This window comes from Chiloscyllium punctatum, chromosome 22 (assembly GCF_047496795.1).
Source record: "Chiloscyllium punctatum isolate Juve2018m chromosome 22, sChiPun1.3, whole genome shotgun sequence".
NCBI classification, from domain to species: domain Eukaryota; kingdom Metazoa; phylum Chordata; class Chondrichthyes; order Orectolobiformes; family Hemiscylliidae; genus Chiloscyllium; species Chiloscyllium punctatum.
The window spans coordinates 21,191,205-21,219,041 of NC_092760.1; the positions used below are offsets into that span (position 1 = coordinate 21,191,205).

Genomic DNA, 27,837 nt, shown 5'->3' on the forward strand with positions numbered 1-27,837 from the left:
TTGATAGGATTTGATTCCAGCTTTTGTTGACTGTCTATGCTGTATTTGTACATTGTTCCCATGTTTGATTGGGTTTGCTCTGGCTGCTATGCTTTCGTCTTTGGGTTCGGGCTAGGGCTTGGGTTGGACTGGGATAATGACTAGGATTAGATCAAGGTTTAGGGTTCGAGCTAGAGCAAAGACCTAGTCCGAAGGAGAAAGTAAGGACTGTAGAAGCTGGACATCACCGTCAAAAAGAATGGTACACAAATATCAAAACATCAATTCTCCTGTTCCTCAGATGCTGCCCAACCATCTGTGTTTTTCTAGCACCACCCTTTTCCAGTCTGTATGACTAGTCCGAACTCTGACCCTACACCTAACTCTTACCTTTACCCTAGCACTTGCTTTTGCTCTCACTCTCATCCTTACACGACATTAACAGTAAACTTAATCTCAACCAAAGCCCCAATCAAAATCAATGACCTAAACTGAAAGCAGCTATAACCTTCAATATAACCCTAAGCCTAACCTTAACCCTAACCCTAAACCTAACTCTAACCCTAACACTAACCCTAACCCTAAACCTAACTCTAACCCTAACACTAACCCTAACCCTAATCCTAACTCTAACCCTAAGTCCTGCTCTATTGCTAATCTTTTCCCTAACCATGACACTAATCCTAACCATAACCCTTGGCTTATATGTAACCCTATCCGTAGTCCTAATCCTAAATCTAGGCCTAACTCTAACTTTTGATCAAACCTTAACTGTAAACCTAGCCTCAAGCCTTGGCCTAACCTTACCCCGAACACCATCCTTAACCCTTGACCAAACTCTAAACTTCACCTAACCTTAACTCAAGCCCTAATGCTAATCTTGTGCCTAAACTGAGCCCTAAACCTAGCTGTAATCTTAACCCACTCCAAACCCACCCTTTAATCTAACCCAAACCCTAGACCTAACCCAAACTCTCGGTCCATCCCCAAACCGAACCTTACATTTGTCCTTAACCCTAGAACTAAACCACACCCTAACCTTGAGCCTAACGCGAATACTGACCCTACTCCAAACCTAATATAAACCTAATTCTAGTCCAAAACCTAACCTTAAAGCAATCCCACTTTAACCCTGTCTCGAGTGCTAAACCTAATCCTAAACCTAAATTCAGTCCTTTTACTAGAGGGTGTCTCCCACTTTAGAAACATCAGCACTAACACTAACCCCAACTTGCCCTTAACACGAGCATTGACTTTAACCATAATCCTACACATAACACTAACTGTAAAATTAGACTAACCCAAACTCTAAACCTAACCCTATCCATACCTCTAACCAAACCTAGCATAACCTTAAATATACTCAAACCCTTACCTTAGCCCTAACTGATGCCCTAACTCAACACTAACCCTAACTCCAGCCCTGACCTTAACCCTAGGCCTAATCCTAACGCTAAACCAAAGCCTAGTTTAATATTAACCCTAGCTCAAAACCTAACCGTTCCCAAGCCGAACCCGAATCTGAACCCTGAACCTAACCCTAACACTAATTCCACCCCTAACCCTAACATTAACCGTAATGCTAAACTTAACCCTGACCCTGACCCTAATTCTAACAATAACAAGACACCTATCACAACATTAAACCTAATCCTAATGTTAAACCTACCCTATCCCCCAGCATTATCGCTAACTCTAAACCCCAAACCTATCTTTAAATGTCATCCTGACCCTAACTCTAACCCTAATCCTAACCATAACCCAGATTCCCTCATGCAAAACTCATCACCGAAAATCCATCCCCTCACCCACACCCAACATCCTCACCTACCCACTGAGCACAATCATCCTAACCCAAAGCATAACCTTAACCCTATTCCTAAATTTTAGCCCCGACCCTAACCCTAAATCCAATCCTAACCCGAACCAAAACCCAGCCCCAACACTAACCCCAGCTCTCTGTCTAACCCTAACACTAACTATGATATTAAACCTAACTCTGACCCTCATCCTAACCCTAATAATAGCAATAAATCTACCACAACACTAAACCTAATCTTAACCCTAACTCTAAACCTACCCCCAATACTAACCCTAGCCCCAATTCTAACCCTCCTGCTAACCCTAAACCTAACCCTAACTTGAACCTATCCTTAACCTGAACCCAACGCTGACCCAAACCCTTACCCCAACTTGAACAATAACCCTAACCCGAGCTCTCACCCTGGTTTGGTTTGATGCACTGTCAGTACATTGCAATCAGAGCTCAAATGTTAAAGCACAGGTATTGAAATAGACATTGATAGCATTGCCAAGCCTAGAATTGCTGCTCTCACTGAGTGGGATGTAATTAACAGCAGATCAACTCAATCCATTCTCCTTCTCATCAACTTCACTTACAAACTGCTGCCAGGTTTAGCTGTCAGCAAAACACTTACAATCAACTCAACGTCACTTGACTAACACTTTCAGCTTGGTTGGGAGTTTAGAACTGTCAGGGTGTGAATAAAAACATGTACCTCTGCCTGATTTCCCTTTAAGTTCACCTTGACCATCCTCAGCCCAATTTATACCCCACTGAAGCTGAATTCACGCCCACCCAGCCCACACCTTGAAGTACTGACATTGTCTGTAAACTTTGTGAACCAGGCAAGTGGCAAACCAGTTACAAATCCCGTGCAATGTCTGACCTGAATCTGGCATGAATGACATTTGGTTCAGCGAACCAAAGCCGTGCATTCATACAGTACCTCACCAGCCCTTTCTGAAGCATAGGCCAGTGCTTCAGAAACAATTATGTATGATACAATTTGAAACACAATGCATGAATGAAACAATCACTCCACTCACTGCAAAATGAATAACAAAAGGGAATGGTGTCCATTAATCGCTTTGGATCACGTTGCTTCAAGAAAGAATTGTCAGTGAGGAGAATGTTCAATATTTGTCTAATTAATTTTATACGATCATTCATCCCCACTGAACCAAGCTAATGACCAGACTTTAATGGAGGGGAATAGTTTGAACAATGGAACACTGCCTTTGACGTGTAGGCTGGGTTATGAAGCCCTGGAGAATTAAGTGCCTATTTCAATATTTAACAAAAGTGGGCAATGGTGGGAATAAGTTACACAGATGACGTTGGTGAATAGTGTCGTAATTTATAGACTTCTACCATGCCTGGGACACACAGTTTCATGTGATAAATGTGGGAACCCTTGTTTTTGGCACTGGCACAGGGACGATTGCAACTTTGAGAGCCTATTCCATTTCTTACATGGAATTGAAGAAGGCTATTTTTAATCACTGGATCTGTTGGCTAAGTTGTGGCAGTAGTATAGTGTTCTGATAGACAGAGGGTGTTGAAATTGACAAAAGACTTCTGGTGAATTCCTTCTTTCAGCTGCTTTTGTTCTTTGTGGCAAATGGTCAGTTCATGGACTAAACATAATGTGGCTGAGAGCCACAGCGCAGGAGTGAGTCTGAAGACCAGATTAAACTGGACAGCTTCCTGCCTCACAATAATCAGAGAGTTCTTCTAACTATCTATTCTTAAAATGAGCCAGTAAGTGTTTTCCTGCCAGCCTTTGGCCTAGGGGTGGTAGATACAGGAAGGATATTCTCGATGATTGGAGAATCCAGAACCAGGGCTCATTATCAGTGCTCAGTGGTTAGCACTGGTACCTCACAGCGCCAGGGACCCAGGTTTGATTCCAGCCTCGGGCAACTGTCTGTGTGAGTGTTTGCACATCCTCTTCGTGTCTGCGTGGGTTTCCTCCGGGTGCTCCGGTTTCCTCCCACAGTCCAAAGATGTGCAGGTCAGGTGAATTGGCCATACTAAATTACCTGTCGTGTTCAGGGATGTTTTGGTTAGGCGCATTAGTCAGAGGTAAATGTAGAGTAATGGGTAGGGGAACGGGTTTGGGTGAAATACTCTTCAGAGGGTCGGTGTGGACTTGTTGGGCCAAATGGCCTGTATCCACACTGTAGGGATTCCATGGTTGTACGATATGAGGTAAATTTGGGACTGAAATGAGGAGAAATTTCTTCCTCCAGAGAATGGTGAACCTATGGAATTTGCAGTGACAAAAAGCAGTCAAAGTCAAGGCATTGTATAATTTCAATAAGGAGTTGGATCTAGCACTTGGGACTAAAGGCATCAAAGAATAGAGGAGAAAAGCAAGAACATGTAGCTAAGGTGGATGATAAGCAATGGTCATAATGAATAGTGGAGCAGGCTTCAAAGGGCTGAATGGCCTACATCTGCTCCTAATTTCTCTGTTTCTATGCAACCTGGTGACCCTGACCTGGAAGCAATACCAATTGGAAGGAAGGAAAAACTGAAGTTGTGTGATTGGCAGACACAAAGGAGAGCCACAAGCAAAAGAATTGGAGGGTGTGGCAATCACTACAGAGATGTAGATATAAAGGAAAAACAGATGGCTAATCTGGCCTATTAAAAACCTGTACATGTGCACAATGCAAGTAAAAGCATCCTTTTGTCAAAACAATGAAATAGAATCAGATTTTAGCAAAACCTCCTCAGAAGATTTCTGCAGAATGTTTTGGTCATGAAAAACACTCCTCAGCTGCTGATGAAGCAGTCAACCCAGCCCCACAAATGAATTACAGATTGCTAACTCCAACTTTGGGCTTTTGGATTCTATCTTAAAAGCTGGAACATTGATAAACTGGTATCCCTTAGCAGTTTTAAATTGAAGTTGTGAGTAATTGATAAATATCTTTATCTGTTCTGATTCTACATCTACTTGTACATTTCCAAGTGTGCTTGTGTTGTGAGGTTTCCTCTAAGAGCCCGTGAATCAAGCCATACTTTTGGTTTTGTATTACCTCAGTTTTGGTGCAGTTCTTGAAAAGTCAGAGCCCACAAACAGAGAGACTGGGGGAAATATTTTCCCAATACTAAAAATTAAATTACAATCTGTTTACAAACAGGTGGTGAGTGCAGGTTTTAAAACTCACGATCTGTTCATGACAATATCTAATGTTGAATAGAAAGTAAGGTTTGGTGTCACTGTGATAAAACAGCTCAGCTCACGAAAACTCAGATAACAAATGGATGCAGCTGACTCCTTTTATTGACCATTAGTATTGTGACAAAAAGAAGAGATCATAGTAAAACTCAAGTTCGGCTGTATTCAGAATACATTCAGACATATGACCCATGAAAAAACAGGGTAAGTGACACTGTATTTGCCATCAACCTAAAGAAACATTTAGAAATAGAAACTCATGGCTGTAATTGTAATGTCTACCTCATCTAGAGGAGAACGTTTAAGCTATTTATTACGATTGCAATGTGGAGTTGCAGAAAATCCATTATTATAGGGCATCTCTCACCACAGCTCTGCAAACTGAAGTATTTCAAACTTGTCAGATTTTCTGAAAAAACTTATACTTTGTTTCAAAGCAACAGCCACTGCCATCAAAATAAGTCACAAACTAGAAAGACCAGAAATTGTAGTTTGCAGTTTTTCACCTAACTGTATGCTGTGATCAACAATGTTGCCATATCATTCAGTTGGCTGGTGTGTAGGGATTTTGTTCTAGAGAAGGTAAGGTAAACCATTAATTTCTGCATGAGCACTTATGAATTGATTGCAAGAAGATGAAATGATGAAAAAGACATTGCAGTGTTTACTCTAAAGTACATAGAATTCATGTCATCAACATCTATATTTATATTAGTATTTATATCAAAGTTCTACTGAAAGAGTTGATCTATTTTGCATTTACTGGTTATCCGAGACACCATGTTTTCTACATTATTACATTTTTTTCTTAAATTTATTCGGGCCTTCTTACGAGCTGGAGATTTCGACAACTGTTTGGTAGGTTCTCAACATTTCGTAGATACACAGCCACAATTTTTCACATAGGTGTAGGTGAACTCAATTGTCTTGTTGTCTGGACAAATTAATGTGATTGCTTGCTTGCCAGTCGCTACTTCCTGACAGCACGTGCAGTTATGAGAAATCATATTTGCTTTAGCAGAATACCTGTCATAGAACCAAGAAATATTACTTCAATTGATGGTTTTGAAATATACAAAAATAAACAATTGATCTTTCAAAAAATATGATTTTAAAATATAAGTAAAGCATGAACTTCTTCTCAATATATTTTATTGTAAATCTCTATGTTCCCACTTATAATATGACAGCTTGTCCATTGCCCATGGACCTATTGGAGGCATTGCAACACTACCTGTGTGATAACAGTGTAACAGATATTCAAACTTCAGTTTAAACATGGTCATAGAACTCAGGAATTTGTAATGAAAGAATATAAAAAGATATAGTGTCTGACTTTAACCTGAATACTGACTGCCACCAAGGGTGTAGCTGAAGCATGGCAGGATTACACACAGTTTCTATTATAACTCTGATGAGAAGAATTTATAAATGAAAGCTCTCTTATTTTTCCTAACAACCAGCCCCTATTCATCTAAAGCACACCGTTGGCCTTGAGTCTGTGTATCCAGTACTGCATTGTACTTTGTCAAGAATTTCCTCAAGAGGTGCTTTTGTAATTTTACCAAAGTACAGCAGAAAGTTGACATCCATTTTCTGCCATCCTTCTGATGGGAGTTACAGCAGCAAAATGAAAGAAAATTAGAACTCGGAGCATAAGTAGGCAACTCAGCCCCTCAAAACTGCCCCACCTTCACTACAATCCTGGCTGTTCTCATTTTGGCCTCAACTCCACTTTTCTGCTCGTTCTCGATAAACCTTCAATTCATTACTAATTAAAAACCTGTCCATCTCCTCCTTAAATTGATTCCTGGCATCCACTGCACCATGGGTAGTGAATTCCACAAATTCATAACCCTCCTCACCTCTGGCTTAAATCTGCCATTTCTTATCCTAAAACTAAGCCCTCTTGTTTGAAATTGCCTGACATGAGGAAACATTTCCTCTACATCTACTTTGTCAATTTCCTTTAGCATTTTATAGACCTCAATTAGGTTTATAATATGAATAGCTCCGAGGAAATTATCAAGGGACATTGCAGTTTAGCATTGTGTAGTACTTAAAACAATGTACTGCAAAGTTAATATGTGAATATTAGCAACAAAGAAGACCATTAAACTTTATTTTTTCTTCTCATTAATGTGGACATTCTCCCATTCATTCCAATGGCTATTTGTCATATGTAAATATTAATGGATTGTTCAATGGCTCTACCTCTGCAGGACATAGTGTTAACTTCATTTAGTCAAGGTTTTTACGCCCGAGTTAATTATTGAAAATAATCTATCTAGCTGTGCCACCACGGCATTACCAGGTAATTATATTTTGGCAAGTTTATGTCAGCAGTTTTCATTTTAATAATGACACAGAAATTCATTTTGGAAGCATCAAAAGCACTCATGTGCTTTTTAAAACAGTGACTGAGTTTCACTGCACATCCTGCTCCAATCATTCTTTTAGATTTAATCCTTTTCTAATCTGATGATTACACTTGGCCTAGATTTCCAATGTGCAATATCCTGGGAGATTGTTTGTGCACATACTCTTTCATGAGACTGAAACTTGCTTTAAAATAACGCATGTTATGATGCAAGCCGTCATTAATATGCAAATTATTTTGGAAGTTCAAGAGATTGTGCGATAAACTGTGTATGTGGAACCTTTAGAATTTGCTGAGTGCTCCTGAATGCTAAGTATTGCACAAACATCTCACTTTTAGATTCCCAGTTATTGTTCAGAACTTATGAGATATCCACAGCAATAATCAATTTAATGTAGCACAGAGGGTTAGATATGGCATTTAACAGAATAAATATGTTTTAAAAGATAATATAGCAATTACTGTCGCAACACCTTGGCCAATCTCCTTGGCCCAGAAACAAGTTTAACTCTTCAATGTCACTTAATGTAGTAAGTTGTTGGTTTATTTTTAGAATGATTTTGTACTGCTATTTTCCCTCTTTATTATTTTTCTTTCCTTCACTTTATTTTCTGTTCTTGCTTTAACTGTATACTAATTTGCTTTGTTTCTTCAATGTTTGTGATTCAGGAGGAGCTGCTGTTCCCACAATACACTCAGGTCCTAAATATCCCATTGTGCTTGTGATTTCGTTACTGCTTGTTCTCCTCACAAGTTATGTGACAAAAAAAAATGTAGAATTGAAGTTTGCACAATAAAAGCTAATTAATGGCCTACTCTGTGACATACCCTGTTCCTTTAAGTTCTGTGCCATTATTTATCTTCACTTACTCAATGTTAAGCATTTAGATGTAAGAGATGTGAAAACAGAAAGCTAATGCCATGATGCACATCCATCCCTGATTATTTATCATAACACCTTTTGAGACAGTTCAAGGACACCAGCAGTATTGATGTTTGCAGGTAGAATAGTAATACTTCCATTTCAGAACAACTCCTCCAGCAAACACTCAAGAGCCCAGAACGTCTTAATTTCGATGAAAAGAAGCGAAAATATTTTCTGTCCTTTTAGCTACCAGCGAGAGATTGAATATGTCTGAACACGATAAATAGAAATTGGCAATTGTTCAGCAGAAAAGTAACAAGCTGGAATCATAAGATTATTTGATGAACAGTGAATAAAGAACTGATATGCATTATCTTGACAGATCAAATTCTTTGATGGAAAGTTGAAGAGGAAACTAAAGGAAGAAATAAAAATGCTGAAGTAATAAACTGAATCTGAACTTAGTAAGAATCAATCACGAACAAACTAAGTTTCAGTTTAATTGTTTGATTGATAATCAAAAAAAACTTATATATGCAAATTTCCTGACTATAAAACTTTACTGTTGGCACATTTTGTGGCAACATTTTTCTGTATAAATGTTTGTGTTCATACTTAAATGCAAACTGTCCACATAAATTTGTCATGCTGTAATCTCATTTCTCACTGGTGGTGGCACTGCAGCGCTGCCCTACTGTATCTTTCAGCTCCTCAATAAACTCTGCAGGCAGATCCTTGTGCACTAAATAATTCTACAGTACAAATTGTAGTATGTTTTGTTATGTAACTGCAGATTGTATGTAAGTTTCAAAGTATCATGCAAATATAAGAACAGGCATGCCCTCCTGCATAACATTTGGAGCCAAAAATTCAGCAACTGAACTTTCCACTGCCTTTAAAAGCAGAATGCTTAGCACAAGCACTACCGTGTGCTAGTTTCCGTCTCAGTTTCTTATATTCCTAATGCAAAAATTCTATCCCTTAAAAGGCTGCACATGCCAAAATCAATTAAAAATTTCAAGACTGTGATCCAAAGATTTTTGTTTGGGAAGGAAATCAAGGGAAACAGGGAAAAGTTGACTCTGCTCCCAGCTAATTTCCCAGATCCCAGCCACTCCCCAACCTGCTACTCTGCAGGGAAAATACTGCTCTCCTTGATAACATTCACTTTGTCTTCAAGAACACAACTCAGTGTCCTGAACTCTGAAGATGTGCACAAAGATACAGGAGGTCATTTTCACGTGGGTAGTAAGTGGAAGAGGCAGACTGCCTTCAGATGAAGAGTGACCAGACTTGAAACATTAACTCTGCTGTCTTCCTATAGATGTTGCTGGATCAGCTGAGTTTCTCCAGCAATTTCTGATTTTGTTTGAGGCAGATTGCCCAGCCTCCCCCCCCGCCACTTCCATTTTAGTTCTATCTTTTGTTGCTTTCCAAATCAGGCTGTAAAACTAATCAATCAATTCTTCTGCTCCAGAACAGAGAAATGGTGATTACATTCAGCTTTCTGACAACATTAATTTTGTTCAGATTGAATCTGAAAATTTACAGGGATAGATGCACAGTACAAGACTAACAACAGAATCAAGACTGGAACACTACGAAGCTAGCAATGATAATGATGCTGCCCAAAGCACTGAATACTATAATGGTCAGACTACAAAAGCTATTAGTCCTTTAGCAGGAAGCCAACAGGTGATTACAGTAACCTTGCACAGGAATTTTGTTGGAAGTTGGCAAGATTTTAACTGCCAGGAATCATTTGATAATCCCTGGACAGCTGCCTGGCCAATTCTTCACTTGCTTCCCAGCAGATTTATCTGTCAAAGTCCAGTAGGAACTTCATCTACTGCAACAACCAAACCACTGAAGTTAAAGGAACAGAGCTGCAAATAGAACCATTATATTTAAACAGCTTTACAAAGTATCCTAGCTGTACCCTAATTAAATGTTTTATGTGGTTCTAACATTTCCCTTTTTATTCCATTCAGCGCCTGATAAAGAATAGTATCGCATACCTTCTGATTCACCGTATCTAATCTCCTTGCTATATTTACAGACTTGTGAAAACGTATTCCAAGGCCCTACTGTTCCTCTGTACACTCCAGCTTCCTGACATCTATTTAACCCTCTTGCCCAGATACATTACTGTGCACTCCTGTGGACTGAAGTCTACTTGCCAGATTCTGCCAACTTGACCAGCACTTTTCCCTCTGCAATGTGTGGGTGACAGAAACCGAGAAGGTCACATATAAGTTGTGCACATGTTACATGTGCAACCATCAAAAGAAAATAAGTTAAGGGGTACCACACTTTCACAGATCAGATAAACCCTGCAAATTATAATTAGAGCAGACTGGTATTTCTGTATGGTCTACAGTTTTCGATAGTGTACAGGGTTCTATAATCAACAGCTTTCTACAGTCTACACTGTTCTATAGTCTACAGTGTTCTATAATCTACACCTTTCTGTAGTTCACAGCTGTCTACAGATTATAACTTTCAACCCAATACCAGAAACGTGTGAATATATATATATATTAGTAAAAGAGGAACAAGTGAAGTCACTTTTCTCCTGCAAAAAGAAGGCTGATGTCTATCCTAATGGAAGTCTCAAAAATGATGAATAGTTTTAATAGAGTAAACACAGAGACAATGTTTTCTCTTCTGGGAATAAGCATAACTTGGGACTATCAATTGAATATAGTCACCAAGAAATCCAATATTGGATTCAGAAGAAAGTTCTTCACCCAAAGATGGTAAGAATGTTGAAATGATCTACCATAGAAGATGGTTGAAGCAAATGGTATAGACATTGTACATATGAAGGAGAAAAGAGTGGAGGGTTATAAAGAAAGATTACAGGAGTCTCAAGTGCAGCATGAACATGGATATGGACTGTTTGGGCTGAATGGTCTGTTTTTTCTGATGAACACCCTAACCCTATTACTCATACTAGGCTCGACTCTATCCTCAGTTATCATTTTGCTGTTATGTACTTCTAAAAAAAATTGGATTTTCCTTGAGTTTACTTGTAATTTTTTTTCATGCCCTCTCTCTGTTCTACATTTCTGTTGAACTTCTGTAATTGGCTCAGCTTGCAACATTCTAATGTAATCCTTTGCCTCATTGTATTCTCATTGATATTCAAGCGTCTCTCAATGTGGGAGCTCCATTCTTTTTATTTGTGGGAAATTTGTCTGGTTAATTATTACTCATCAATTTTCTCCTCGAATTCCCTATGATATTGCTTTACCTTTAACATAGGAATAGAATTTGACTACTTAGTTTGAATCTATTCTGCCATTTATTCAGATTCTGTCTTATCCTTATCTTCCATAACTCCAAATAGTTGCTTTTGCCCAATCTCCCTAACGACATGTAGCTAACAATAACCTAATATTCTCAGATTTAAAAGTAAGAATAGACCTAACATCAACTGTCTTGCAGAACAGAGTTCCAAACTTTGTAAATAAACTGTTTCTTAATTTAAGTGATGACAGGTTTGGCAATAATTGTTAGACTATTCCAAAAACCTCCATCCAGAACAAAGATTTTCGATCTATCTAGTCAACGTGTTCCTCTCAATTTCTTGAAAAATTTGAACAAAGTTGGCTCTTTATTTTATAAATTCCAGGAACGCATATTCGTTATAGACTGCACAACCTTCTTGGCCAATACTGCACATTGTTCCTCAGCGTTGATGTCCAGAATTACTCAGAGTGTTTGTGGTGTAGTGTTATCAGGTCTTTGTACAGGCAAAGCACCATTTTTATTCTCTTGGCTTTTCATTGTTTACATATAAAGGCCAACATTCTTTTAGTCTTATTTTCTGTAGCTGCACATGGCATTTTAGTAATCATTGTATCTGGATCCTCAAGTCTCTAGTAAGTTCTATTTTTCTTGTTTTTCACCATCTCAAAAGTAGCCTGTTCTACCCTTTTTACGTCAAAGTGGATAACATCACATTTGCCATAGTTTTAGCCAGTCACTTAATCTATTAATAATTGTTTATAATTTTGTGTGTATTCATCTATACTGCTGAACATATTGTCTATCTTTGTATCATGGGCAACTAATTTCCTAAGTCATTAATAAATAATATGAAAAATATGAGCAGTTACATATTGGTATTACTACCCAGAGGCCTTAGCTAATGCTCCAGAGACACAAGTTTAAATCCCACCATGGCAGCTGGAGGAAGATAAATGCAATCAATTTTTTAAAAATCTAGAATAGAAAGAAAAAATCCCGACAGTGTGGAAAAAGGCCCTTCGGCCCAACAAGTCCACACCAACCCACTCCTCTACATTTACCCTTAACTAACACATCCCTGAACTCTATGGGCAATTTACCTAACCTACACATCTTTGGATTTTGGAAAAAAAACAGAGCCCCCGTAGGAAAGCCATGCAGACACTGGGAGAATGTGCAAACTCCACACAGACAGTCACCCAATGCTGATACCAAACCTGGGTCCCTAGCGGTGAGGCAACAGTGCTAACCACTGAGCCACTGTGCCACCCATCTCTATACTAGTCTCCAAACTAGTCTCCATAATGATGATTATGGTAAACCCTTTAGGGATCTGGCCTATATGTGACCACTCAGTTGTAGAAAACTATGATTGAAAAGTCAAGGGAGGGATCAACTGACAATCATTTAGTCATAGGATATGCACCTGGATATGACAAAGGCACATTTCACTCAATCAATCCTTCAACGACAACTGCACTAATTTCTGGACATGTGTGACTACACTATTATAAATCTCCCATCGAGTAGACAAGAAATAACTTGATATAGTCACACTCACACTCACCAAATCATATCTTTTCATCAAATGCCTAAAGTGCTCCTACCCTTTGGAATATAAACTGATCCTGTAATTTAAGTGTCCTGTGACACTTAAATTATTTTGTGACCTCTTCTGCCCAGATTAGATTCCCTACAGTGTGGAACCACTGCCCTTTGGCCCAACTAGTCCACACCAAACCTCTGAAGAGTAACCCACCCACCCTAACTAATGCACCTAACACTATGGGCAACTTAGCATTACCAATGTCACCCAACCTGCACATCTTTGGACTGTGGGAGGAAACCCACACAGACATGGGGCAAATGTGCAAACTCCACACAGGCAGTCTCCTGAGGCTGGAATCGAACCCAGGTCCCTGGCACTGTGAGGCAGCAGTGCTAACCATTGAGCCACCGTGCCACCCCACTGTTTCCATCTCATCACAATGAAGTCAACTTAATCTAAATCAAGAACTCTATTAGCTGTTTGGTACCAGTCCTCAAATAGCATGTTAAACTTGAAGGTATCCTGATAGCTAGTAGATAAATGTTCACACACCATTAGACTGTAAACTAAATCTAGTCCATTGTCCATCACTAGAATCTAATCTAATCTAAATCTAGCGTGGCATGCTGCTTTGTCGATTCTAGGGCACGTTGTTGCAGAAAATTATTCCAGACACACTGAAGACAAATATTACACTTTGGACCTATACTAATATGCCTGTCCCAATTGGTAGTGAAGTTAAAATCCCATAATCAAACTACTCTGCCTTTGTTACATATTTGCCTAAGGCTAACATTTATACTTTCCACTACATCACAGTTGCTACCAGGTGCCAATTCACAACTTCAACCTCTGTCTTAAGTGCTTTTCTAGTTAATTCAAATGGCAGTTTCTAGCCTACTTTTGCCTTTCACATCTTACATGAATAAAATTGGCCTTCATCCAAAGAAATAATTCCTGGTTCATCTTCTTGCCTTTCATTCTGCATTTTCTGTTGAAAATAAAAGTGGTGATACGGTGGCTCAATGGTTAGCACTGCTGTCTCACAGCGCCAGGGACCCTGGTTTCATTCCAGTCTTGGGTGACTGCTTGTGTGGCATTTGCACATTCTCCCCGTGTCTGCGTGGGTTTCCTCCGGACACTCCAATTTCCTCCCACACTCCAAAGATGTGCAAGTTAGGGCGAATTGGCCATGTTAAATTGCCCGTAATGTTCAGGAATATGTCGGTTAGGTGCATTAGTCAGGGATAAATGTAGAGTAATGGGGAAAGGATTTGGGTGGGATACTCTTCGGAGGGTTGGTGTGGACCTGTTGGGTTGAATGGCCTGTTTCCACACTGTAGGGATTCTATGATTATTATTTCAAGTCTAACTGAATTGTGATAACTACCATGAAAGTGTCCTCTCTCACTATATCTCCTTCACCTGTCAATTTCATTCTTGAAAATAAATCCTGAATCTGCCCCATCTCTTGTATAAAAAAAACTGTGGATACTGGAAACCTGAAACAAAATCAGAAACTGCTAGAGAAACCCAGAAGGTCTGGCAGCATCTGTAGATGGAAAAAGACAGTTAACATTTTGAGTTCAATGGCTCTTCATCAGAAATGAAAATAGCTAAAAAAAAAGGTGGGGTGGAAAGAGAGGACCAAGGAGACTGTGTTGTGCGAAGGGAGAGAAGGGGTGAGGACAGAACTGCAGGAAATGGGTGAGACACAGCTGAGGGCCCTGTCAACCAGGGGAGAAAGGCAGCATTGGTTGTCTCCCCTTCACCATGGACATGCATCCTCTCTGAATGTCCATCCCCATCAAAATGGACTGATGCTTCTCTGCTTCTCCCTTGAAAGAAGGCCTGAATTGTCCCCATCCACCAACAACTGGCTGAGCTCATCTTCACTTTGAACGACTTCTCCTTTAACTCCTCTCACTTTCTTCAGATCAAAGGTGCGACTTCACTTACCTACATCTGATCCATATCTGACTCCTCCCTTCCCTTCCTCTGCAACTCTATATCCATTTATTGGGATAGGTCAGTCACTGAAACCCATTACGAACCCACCAAGGCTTTCAGTTACCTTGTCTGTACATCCTCAAACCCTGCTTCCTGTAAGAATTCCATTCCACTCTCCCAGTTTCTCTATCTCTACTGTATCTGTTTGAATGAACAGATCCCAGCCACCATGGTTTACAGAGCCCTTAGCCATGTTCAACACATTTCCTGTACTTCTGTATTTGCTCCATTCCTTCCTTTGCAAAAACTGTTAAGGCCTACACTTTCTCCTCCACCAGCCTCTGCATCCAAATGATCATAATCCATCACTTCTGCCATCTCCAATGGGTGCCAGACCAGACACATATTTCCCCTCCTTCCCTCATCAGCATTTCACAGGGGCTGTTCCTTCCAGGACACCCTGATCCATCCTAAAGCCTCCCCACATCCCTGCAGCCCCTTCCCTCGCAATTGCAAAAAAGTGAAGCTCTTACTCATTTAGGTGAGGCAATAACTTACCTGCACTCCATTCAATCTAGTACGCTGTATTCACTGCTCAATGTGTTCACCTCTACAGTGGGGTGATGAAATGCAGAGTGAATGGACTGTTGTGTAAAATGACCCTGATTTTGCAGTTGCCTGTCACTTCAACATACCGCTATGTTCATGTGCTAACATCTTTGCCTCAGACGTGCAACAGTGATCCAGCAAGGCTCAATGTAAGCTGGAGGAACAAATCACCTTCGGCCTAGGTACCTTCCAATCTTCAGGGTTCAACACTGAATCTAACGATTTCAGAACATGAACACCCAGTTTCATGGTCATTATCACTCCCTCACATGCCTAGGGCCTGTCTTGTGTCGGTTGCTCTCTGCAACACAAGTCCATGTTTAACCATTTACATTTCTTATTCGAACTCTACCCAAAATTTATTTCTCTCTCAGCTTATCACCAGCTGTGTCTTTGCTTGCACATCCTTTCTCTCTTTCTCTCTCTCTCTCTCTCTCTCTCTCTCTCTCTCTCTCTGGGCACCATCTCCATGTACTCTATTCACTTCCCCTACTCCTTTGTCCTGCTATTTTCAGTTCTGACAAAGGGTCATTGGATATGAAACATTATCCCTGTTTTTCTCTCTTGAGATACTGCCAGACCTGCTGAGTTTCTCCAACTCTTGCTGGGAATTCTGCATCCTGGCTAAAACAGATGATCTCTCAAGTACACTTTAAGAACGCTTCATTAAAATTAGGATAGTTGAAATTCCTTCCCATTACTGTGTTCCACATTTTGTCCTTCTCAGAAATTTGCTTACAAATTTGCTCTTCTATTACCATCTGATTGCTTGGCGTTTCTACTCCAACTCCTAGCACTATAAATGACCCCTTTTTGTTCTGCAATTCAATATATATGGTCTCATCTAATGATCCTTCGATTATATTATCCCTTTCTGAAGGTGTAAGTCTTGATTCAATATTGGAACAGCTCTTTCTTTTCATTCCCTCTCTATCTCTCTGAGAACTTGCTGCTCTTCTTTAACCATGTTTCAGTAACAGCTATAATTTCACACTTCCAAGTGACTTTGTAACCTTAGCTTATAAATCTTATTGATTGGACTGCTTGCATTAAAGGATATACCATTATACCCTGCCAAGCTCCTTTGCCCTGTGATTTCTAGCATTTTTGGAACTGATTTGAACACCTACTTACGGATTGCTTACCTCTCAATTCCAGCTTTGCTTCTGATCCTTTGTGAATCCACACCAAAGTTCCCATTTCCCTGCAGAGCTAGATTAAATCTGACTCTCTGAGCTCTCCCTTGAAGGTACAGAACCCACAATCCTGTTGCCTTTCATTTGTTACCTCTTGCCAACCCAAAAATAATCAATAAATATCTGCTGTCTGCTTCTTGTTAGACAAACAATCTTCAATCCATGCCAGCTTGTTATCTTTCATACCTCTCACCTTGTTTTCACTGCATCATGATTTCCCCCTGCCTAAACACTCTTGTCCTGATGTTTCCACTAGAAATGGAGCCTTTTTTTCAACTTTTTCTGACTATTTGACTGTAGCTCAAGTTTCTGCCAGGCTCCCCCTTCTGAGTTATATCTTGAGATGGTGATTCTTTTCTGATCGTTTTTAGAGATGCCCTTTCTCTGAGTTTTCTCTGAATATGTAACTATCTGTGTTTCATGTTTCAGCTTGTTCACCCTTCTTTCTCCCCAATATTTTTCTGATATACTGTTCTCTCACTGACAGTCCTCTGTGAATTGATATTCTCTCCCTCTTGAAAATTTCTCCCAGCCAATTCTTTTCCTGGTGTATCTTTCAGACTTTGTATTGTCCTTCAGATTGCTCTGAATGTTTGACACTATTTTATGTTTCTGCCACCTCTCTCCATGATGTTATTTTTGGATTTTGCTGCTCTTTGATGTTTCTCTCAATTGAGAGCTCCCACTTTATGTCCCTTGTTTTTAAGCCTGCTCAGATGTTTCTTATACTTACATAGAATATGTCAAACACCGCCCTTCACAGTAAGTCATCGGTACTTTTTCTTTAGATCGACATCCTTGATGGTTGATATAGGTTGTGGTTTGAGAAACTGTACATGTCTTTGGAATACCTATAATTGTGAACATTATTAAGCTCATTAAAGTTCAGTGAAGTCAATTCAGATAATTTTTCATACATTAAAGCAGACAATGAGATGAGGGCAACATTTTAGATTTAATATCTTGCATCTGAATTGATATAACAATTTATAGGTTCTGAATTTCAGAGCAGTGAATTCTGAACTTTAATCTGTGTTGTGTGTTTGGATCCTATGGAGGTTTTAATGCATTCAGATTCGCTGAAATTATCCAGCAAATTCAGATCCTAAGGAGCTGATCTGCACAGCCGTCTGTGAAATTCTACACAAGATACAAGCATACAAAGTAGGAGGAGAATAGCACCCCCCCCCCACCCCCCCAAAGCTGCTCCACTATTTGTTAAGATTGTTCATTAACTATGGCCTTTATTTTCTTGTCTAACCCTTGTATCCCTTCATTCCCATATTAATCATAAGTCTAACTAACTCAGTCTTAAATATATTAAATGACTGTTCACTCAGATTTCTACAGACTAATGACTCTTCATAAAAAAAACTCTTATCTTGGTTTCAAGTGGGGGACCCTTAGTTTTTAAACTGTGTCCCCTAGTTCTGGTCAGTCCTGTTAGGGAAAACTTTGTTTCAGCAATCTCCCAGTTTATCTTCCTTGGGATCATAAATATTTCAATAAGATCACTTCTCATTATTCTAAATACCAATGGATACAGGCCTAATCCCTCTTCAGAAGCCAAATTATTAATGTTCGGAATCAGTTGAATGAAATTTCTCTGCATTGCTTCTGATGCTATTATATCCTTCCTGAACTAACAAGACCAATTCTGTACATATTTCCCTTTCAACGGATGAGAATCTTCCATTTGTCTTCCCAATCATTCATTGTTCCTCAATAATAATGTTGAGCAATTCATGCACTATGACACCAAGATCCCACGTACCTTCAAGTTCTGCAATCTCTCTTCATTTAAAATAGAAACTGCATTTCTATTCCAGTCAAAGTGGATAGGTTCTCATTTCCCACATTATATTCCACCTGCTATCTTTTTCCAACTCACTTAACCTATCTATGTTCCTTTGGAGACTCCTTATGTCCTATTCACAACTTATTCTCTGTTCGATCTTTGTGTCATCAGCTAAATCAACAACCATATAATCTGTCTTTTCAATCAAATTATTAATATAGATTATTGCAAATAATTAGAGTTTTTTGAGGAAGTAGCAAACAAGATGGACAAATAGTAACCAGTGAGTGTGGTGAACTTGAATTTACAGAATCCACAATCCTGTTGCCTTTCATTTGTTCCCTCTTGCCAACCCAAAAATGATCTATAAATATCTGCTGTCCGTTTTCTGTTAGACAAGCAATCTTCAATCCATGCCAGCCAGTTACCTTTCATATCATGAGGGCTTATTTTCTATGTAATAACCCATGAAATAACACTTTGTGAAATGTCTTCTAGAAATCCAAGTTCATCACAGTCTCCAGTCACCATTTATTCACCCTGTTTGTTACTTCCTCAAAAACCTTAAGTAAATTAATTGGTGGACTGTAGTCATTCAAGAAGGCTGCTTACCACCACTTTCTCATGAACAACTAGAGATGGGTAATAAATGGTAGTCTAACAAGTGATTTAATACTGACACAAGGCCTGAAATGATTCATTTATAACAAATGAGACTCTGAATGAGTGGTGGGAATTTTTAGCACAAAGCTAAGGCTAACGTTGAATTAAATTCACTTTTACCAGAATTGCATCAGTTTGACTGCATCTTAATTTAGAGGGAAAGGGAGATTTTAAAACTGTTTAAATGTGCTACTTACATGTTTTACAACAGCCATCTTTGTCCATATGTATTGTTCCCTGTTGAAGAGAATCAACCAATAAAAATTGTTGTTTGAAAACTCAAATCTTACAAAACTTCTGGTTATTCAATTTACAGAACAGATTTTTAAAAATTTGTAAAATGATTAGGTAAAAATTTTGTACGCACAGGTTCACAGTTATCAGGATCCAGGTCGGGGCATCTTTCATGATAGATGTTTGGAACAAGGTGAGATCCTACTTTCTCACACTCATATTTCGTGCAATTGTTCTTTGAATCTGATGTTGCAGCTCCAGGCTGTGCAGTTAAAGGAAAAGAAAAGTTTTCAATGCCAAGTACCGACATAGAAAGTTGCTGCTATCCCTGAAACGTTGGTAGCTGATGGCTGTGCTGCCTGTCAGTGCTCAGACACTACAGCAGTTTGGGCAAGCCTGCAATCCTCAGTCTGCCTCTGTGGACAGGTTGTCTACTGCTGTAGAGAGGCAGGCCCAGTACCATCAGAGGCTGCTGGAGAGTTGACAATGCCCGCTGCCCCAGGCATATGTTCTCAAGGTAAAAAGACAGGGCAAAACAGGGGAGCCTTAAGCCTTGTCCAGCCTCCAGCTCCTCACAAGAAGACTGGTTGGAACCATGAGGTATCCAGCCAGAGGAGGAATCACACATAGGTCATGCTACAGTTTCTATGCAGGACACTGCAGAGGTAGCCCAGCCTTGATTGCCACCCTGCCTGCCCTGCTCTGACCCTTGAAAGTTCCAACTGGAGGGTCAACTTGCCTCTGACAAAAAGACCCTTGGCATGTCTGGCCTGTTCAGACACAAATGCCCAGGAGTTACTTGACCAAACAACCAGAGCCAACAGGCACCACTACATCATTTCTTATCCACTGACAAGGCTGTGGCTGTAGAAGGAACATCAAATGCATCAAGTGGGAGCAACATTAGCAATGCATGTGCATGGCATCTGCTCACTCTGCCATTGCTATCATTGCCTACTATTTGGCTGGCTGGTGCACAGAAGTGTATACCTGAGGGAGTTCCCTGTAGTGACAGTGACAGGGAGGTCCAAACAACATGGTCAATGGTGCAGCATGGTTAGGGAGTAGAGACACTACATGTCTGTGCTGTCAAGATGTTGTAGGACAATGTTATTTCTATCTGTATGCCCAATGACTGGATACAGATACAGCCCCTCCCTCACATGTTGCCCCACTAAACCTGACTATCACAAGTCTCTTTGTGGCCATTCTCCTCAACATTGCACATTTTCTATGTGTTTCATGATTGAAACAACAGTGGGCAGTCCTCTGTCAGTGGCTTCCCCCCTAAACATGAATGTACTGCTGAGACTCTCAATATCAGATTCACCTTCCTAGGTACCTATTCTGTCAACACTACAGATTTCACATTTCCTGTGATAGGGCAAAGTTCATAATGAACTAATTAACAGGTGACCTGGTGGGATATCTCACCAGGGATGGGAAGTGGGCAACATGTTAGTTGCCACCTAATATGTTTGCCCTCACAGTTTGAAACAAAGCTGGAAAATCGTTGCCCATGTCCCCATGTTTGGATTCCTAGCCCAGTCACGTTACCACTATGCTACCATCCTCTCCCTGTACTGAGAAGACACAATGTGATATTGTACAAAATGAAGGGAACATTTTAAAATGTAAATTTCCCAGTATTTATGCTTTAACATTGCTGGGACTGAAGGATTTCATTACATGCTTTCGGAGGCCACCCACTCATATAGAACAGAATTGTGTTTTCACTCTATTTGAGGGAAGCATCATGGGAACGTACTTTGGTATTTCAGTAAGGTAATCCCCGATGCAATGCCAAATAGGGTTCTTTCCAAGTAGGCTGGTTTCACTTTGTAATTGGTTGTTATAGAGGATTCGTACCTTAATATTACACTGATTTAGTCTCAACCGGAGTGCCTTGCCCAATTCTGGACATTGCACTTTAGGAAGGATGAGAAGCTTTTAGAAACGGTGCAGGAAAGAAAGATTTTCAGGATGAGGGACTTAGTTGGATGAATAGATTGGAGAAGACGGGTGCATTGGTGGCTCAGTGGTTAGCACTGCTGCCTCACAGCACCAGGGACCTGGGTTCAATTCCACTGTTGCGTGACTGTCGGTGTGGAGTTTACACATTTCCCCGGGATAGGATGGGATGATCTGTGGACTCAATGTGCTGAATGGCCTGGAATAACACTGTTGGGATTCTACGAATTTAAGATAAAGTTTAGGGGAGATTTGATGAAGGTGTTCAAAACCATGAACTTTCTAAACAGAATAGATGGAGAGAAATACTGTTCCCATTGGCAAAAGGGTTGAGAGCCAGAATGCATATTTTTTTAAAGGTGCGTAAAAGAACATGGAAATATAATATTTTTATATAGCCAGTGGTTCGGATCTGGAATGCATTCCTTGCACGTGTGAGGCTGCAGATACAGTTGGGGCTTTCGTAAGCAAAATAGGTAATCATTTGAAGAAGAAAGATTTTCACCACTCAGGGGGAAGGAATGGAATTCACTGGATTGCACTTGTAGAGACACAGCAGGAAAACAATGAGCTCAATAGCCTCTATTTTTGCTGTAACCAATCCAAGACTTTACAATTCTACTTTTAAATTTAAATATTTATCAATTCCCTAAGCAATAAACATACCTCCAAATTTTTACTCATAGTTTTGCTGTTGATTCATGATCATGTTGCATTTTTCTGAACCTCATCAACCTGCTCATCACTTGCAAGTTGTCCCAATTCAGTTCCTTTGACTAAATCTACACTTTTTGTTTAACAGAGTAACTTGATAATTCCAAATAATATCCCTTATTTGAAAGCATACTACAGCTCACATTGGTTCAAGTAGAAACCCATTAAACATTTCAAGTAGTTTCTTCACATAACAAAATAGTTGAATATTCCATTCTAACACAATGCCTCAAAATCTTAAATAGATGTGGATTATTATGCTGACACTAAATTAATATGCAATACACAATATAATATGCATACCTGGAGGATTATTGGTGGTTTATTTGGGATCTCAATTATACAGTCAACCTGTGTACAATTCCCACAACATTGTCCTTTCACTTCCTTATACTTAAAACCCTGTGAGGAAGCAATAGACTGATGAGCATTGTCCTTTGTTCAAGTAAAGCAGAATTATTACTGATTTATGGATTGCATACTTACCTGTGGACAATGAGAATCACACTTGGGTGGAGTACACTTGATAACTTTGTGTTGTGTTAGTGGATCAGTTTCATTAGTACATTTACAGTTCTCACATGTGCCCTCAGGAACAACCATTCCTGGCTGGAAAAGAAGATGTAGCTTTCAATAAAATGGTTTGTAAAATGTTGTGGATCTTTTTATCCATCAGAATAGTGGATTCCAGTCGATAACATTAATTAAAACTATGGCTGCTTAGTTCCACCTGGTGCTTTATGGTCTGCATGAAATCCATTTGTGCATTATTTTAGCACAGATATAAATATTAAATACACAAATTTATTTTAACTGGATTGTAGTTTTAATGCTACATTAATATTTTAGCAAATAAAGAAGCACCTTGTTTCATTTTCATGACTTAAAATGTTCACTTTAATTTTGTTTTGACTTTGTGAGTTTGTCGGGAATTAGAAGTTAAAACTATGGAAACTATAAACTGAACGTGTGAGAAACACCAACAAAACATATATCAAAATGTCTGAATGTTCTTTACCTTGTACTCAGTGTCATTGAATACACACACTGGCTTAGACTCTGAAAAATGAAATGTTATTCCATTAATTTAAGAATAGTTTACAATTAAGATGACGAGTTTAAGCGCAATTGTTATGGTGACGCCAGTAAAATGTTACTTAATTCACATTAAAGAGAGTTGCAACTACTTACCACATTTGTAACTTGGACAACACTTGTCTTCATGAATATGGTATACTGGTTTATATCCAAGTTTGCAATCAAATTTCAAAGTGGGACAGTGGGTCACATTGCATTCTAAAAGAACAAAAAATTGACACTGCTTAAGAAACTTGAAGTTATTATTTCATTTCAGTACCTAATTTGAAGTGATATCAATGAGAGAAGTTTATTCAAGATAAAAAACAAATCTATTTAAGTAATTCACCAGTGGTACCTGAAGAGACCAGAAATACTCAAACAGTGAGTTTTGACTTTGTCAGCTCCTTTTTATTTCTTAATAGATGAATGAACATACCTCAGCATAGGTAACAACAGGAAAACCAATGGAATAAATATGACATTTTTTGGGTTAAGTGGGAACTGCATCATGTTTCTTGGGGGTTTCTTACCACAAGGCCTAGTGAGATTTCACTTATCAAACTGCCTCATTAATGACCTGCCTTGCCACATGCCATTGCTCTCATATGATCCAAGTCCCATCTTACTTCGTGTTGTCCCCAGAACAAGCTGCCATTCAGCAAATTGCTGTGCACTGGGACAAGCATTGGAGATGTGTTGTTGCCCCTCACTGTCAATATAATGGCACACCAGCCACAAAGTCATGCATTTACAGTATATAGCCACCATGGCTGATACTTCCTCACACAAACAATCTGATTCTCTCATCCTATTTGTTGTTTGACCAACAGACCACACAGTTTACCTGTGCTTAGCTATGTCCCACCCTGAACACTTTCTCAGTCACAGTTTCTCATCCCCAGTGCCTTGCTGGACATCAGGTGCTTGTCATTGTCAGCAGGTAGGTGATGGCCAAACAGTATTATTGCTGGACTGTTAATCCAGAAACTCAGATAAATGTTCTGGGGACCCAGGTTTGAAACCTGCCACAGCAGATGGTGGAAGTTGAATTCAACTTTTAAAAATCTGGAACTAAGAATCTACTGATCACCATGAAGCCATTGTTGATTATTGGAGGGAGTCGCCCTGGGAGTCCTCAACATTGACTCCAGATTCCATCAAATCTCATGCCTTCAGGTTAAACATGAGCAAGGAAACCTCCTGCTGATTACCACATAGCATCCTCCCTCAGCTGATGAATTGGTACTTCTCCATGTTGAACAAAACTTAGAGGATGCACTGAGGGTAGCAAGGGCACAAAATGTACTTTGGGTGAGGGATTTCATTGTCTACCACCAAGAGTGGCTCGGCAGCAGTTTCTACTGATCGAGCTGCTTGGGTCCTAAAGAACATAGATGCTAGACTGGGTCTGCAGCAGGTGATGAGGGGACCAACAAGAGGGAAAACATACTTGATCTCATCCTTACCATCCTGCTAACTGCAGATGTATCTGTCCATGACATTAACATAAGAATGACCACCGCACAATCCTTGTTGAGACAAAGTCCCACCTTCACTTTGAGAATAATGCCCACTGTGGCATTGTCTTTGTACTAAATATGAAAGACTTTGAACAGATCTAGCAACTCAACACTGAGCATCCACGAGGCCCTGTGATCAACAGCAGCAGAATTGTACTCCAGCACAATCTGTAACCTGATGGTCCGGCATATCCCGCACTCAACCATTCTCCTCAAGCCAGGGGATCAACTCTGATTCAATGGAAACTGCAGGAGGGTACCAGGCATACGTGAAGATGAGGTGTTAATCTTGTGAAGCCACCAAACATGACTACTTGCACACAAAATACCATAAGCAGCAAGTGTTAGACAAGCTAAGCGATCACACAACCAACAGATCAGATCTAACCTCTGTTTCGCTCCCACATCTAGTCATGAATGGTGGTGGATAATTAAACAACTGACTAGAGGAGAAAGTTCCACAAACTTCCCCATTCTCAATTATGGAAGAGCCCAGCACATCAGGATAAAAGATAAGGCTGAAGATTTCACAGCAATCTTCAGCCAGTAGTGCCGAATGGATGATGCTTCAATTCACTCCACGTTATCAAGGAGCCCTTGCAAGTAGAGGGCAAGCTGTCTGGTGGTTAGAGTCATACTTGACAAATGGGAAGGTGGTTGTGGTTGTTGGAGGTCAGTCACCTCAGCTCCAGGACATCTCTGCAGGAGTTCCTCAGGGGAGTGTCCTTGGTCCAATCACCTTAAGCTGCTTCATCAATGTCCTTATCATAAGCTCAAAGGTGGGATGTACAATGTTCAGCACCATTCTCAACTCCTCAGATACCGAAGCAGTCCACGTTCAAATGCAACAAGATCTGGATAATACCCAGGCTTGGGCTGATAATTAGCAAGCACCATTCGTGCCACACAAATGCCAGCTATGACCATCATGAATAAGAGACAATCTAACCACTGTCCCCTTGGCATTCAACGGTGTTACCATCACTGAATCCTCCACTAACAACATCCTGGGGGTTATCATTTACCAGAATCTCAACACATAAACACAGTGGCAACAAGAGCAGGTCAGAAGCTAGGAATAATGTGGCAAGTAACTCACCTCCTGATTCCTCAAAGCCTGTCAACCATCTACAAGGCACAAGTCAGGAGTGTGATGAAATAGTCCCCATTTGCTTGGATGGGGGCAGCTCCAACAACACTCAAGAAGCTTGACCCCATCCAGGATGAAGCAGCTTACTTGATTGGCACCACATCCACAAGCATCCAAATCCTCCATTACCGGCACTCAGTAGCAGCAGTGTGTACTATCTACAAGATGCACTGCAGAAATTAATCAAAGATCCTTAGACAGCACCTACCAAACCCACGACCAATTTGATCTAGAAGGAAAGGACAGCAGGAACACCAGCACCTTCAAGTTCCTCTCCAAGCCACTCACCATCCTGACTTAGAAACATATTGCCATTCCTTAAGTGATGCTGGGCCTAAGCCTGGAATGCCCGTCCTAATGGCATGGTGGGTTGACCTGAAGCAGGTGGCATGCGGCAATTCAAAAGGCAACTTACCACCACTTTCTCAAGGGCAACTAGGGACGGGCAATAAAATGCTGGCCCAGCCAGCGATGGCCACATCCTACAAATGAATTAAGAAAACAAAGGTCTGGCAGTGTTTGAGTCCAGTTCTGAAGAAGGGGTCACCAGACTCAAAAGGAAAATGGATAAGAGCCTGAGGAAGAAAGAATTTCAAGACGAAGGGAAAGAATGAAGGAATGGAACTCGCTGAACTGCTGTTGTGGAGAGTCAGCAGGGAATCAATGAGCTCAATGTCCTTTTTTTTGCTATAATCATTAAAAGACTCTACAATTAAACCTTTAAATTTAAATAGCTATAATTCCCTCAGCAATAAGTATATCTCCACATTTTCACTCATATTTTTGCACTTGATTCATGATCACGTTGCATTCTTCTGAACCTCATTAATTCACTGATTGCTTGATGCAAATGGGCAAAGATTTTTTTGTTTCCAATTCAGTTATTTTGATGAACTCTACACAGTTATTTTGTTAAACAGAGCACCTTGACAATTCTGCTTTCTGCTTAACTATGTTTTCTCTCCACAGATGCTGCAAAACCTGCTGAGTTTCGCCAGAAAATTCTCTTTTTGTTTTCAGATTTCTAGCATCCCCAGTTCTTTGATTTGTTTTACTAATCTACTCGAGCCACATGTTAATCAGGTCCTGTCTGACTTGTAGCACCTGACAGAATCTAGCTCTATCACTCACAAGGATAGCTTCCTCCTCCACAATGTCTTCATCACCCTCGCCAGAAGACTGCCCGCCTTCCCCCAGTTCCTCAGCATCTATCACATCACCTCATCGTCTGCTGCACAATATAACTCTCCAAGATATAACAGTACACTCTGTCTGGACTATACTGGCGTCCTCCCCTACACTGCTCCTAGCAACAGAACCACATCTTCACCACAGCCCTGATCAAAGCAGAAATGGAAATATATCTGAGCTCTGGCTCAGTCAAGTATTGTGTAATGAGTCATAGTTGCTGTGGCTAGTTCTTGTTCCCCAGGAACCAGCCTTGAAGGTACCTGGACTCTTAAATACATCAAATACATGAGAGTGCAGCAGGATGTCAGAGTTATGGCAGCTGCCCAGGATAGTAGACATAAAAAAAGAAATCATATATTGCCTGATCATTAATGGAATAGAGCCTCTTCCAGGTGATGAATTCTGCAGAGTTACGGTACTGTCTTCTCAGTGCCACTGTTCATTGGCCTTAAAAATCATGTCTTTTTATTTTTCTGCATTTTTGATAGTGGACTGAATTGGGAAAACAACCGTTTTAAAAACCATGTGTTGTTGAAGGATTGCTGCACTGTTTAAACCAGTAACTTGAGTCCCATTCCAAATGCTGTCTACACAACTGCTTTTTAAGTGAAAGACTAGTTACAGATGAGCTGGAGCTCAATCAACAATAACTGTTTGAATGAAGAATCTCTGGAATAATGTGGGGAACTATGACACTTACATTGTCTGCTTACCAAAGCCCTATTTTGAACGTACTGAA

General features: G+C 40.0%; 1 protein-coding gene across 1 annotated transcript in view; it reads right to left on the reverse strand.

The window, feature by feature from the left end:
- Positions 1–5,060: 5,060 nt before the first annotated feature.
- LOC140493876 (uncharacterized) overlaps positions 5,061–27,837 on the reverse strand; it is a 172,247-nt gene continuing 149,470 nt past the window's right edge. Inside the window, exons 60-67 of the mRNA XM_072592870.1 lie at positions 23,349–23,453; positions 23,176–23,216; positions 22,644–22,766; positions 22,461–22,559; positions 19,606–19,734; positions 19,436–19,475; positions 17,511–17,628; positions 5,061–5,999 (exon numbers count right to left, since the gene is read on the reverse strand). Of these exons, the coding sequence (XP_072448971.1) occupies positions 5,840–5,999; positions 17,511–17,628; positions 19,436–19,475; positions 19,606–19,734; positions 22,461–22,559; positions 22,644–22,766; positions 23,176–23,216; positions 23,349–23,453 (815 nt within the window). The 3' untranslated portion in view covers positions 5,061–5,839. The remainder of the gene's footprint in view (positions 6,000–17,510; positions 17,629–19,435; positions 19,476–19,605; positions 19,735–22,460; positions 22,560–22,643; positions 22,767–23,175; positions 23,217–23,348; positions 23,454–27,837) is intronic.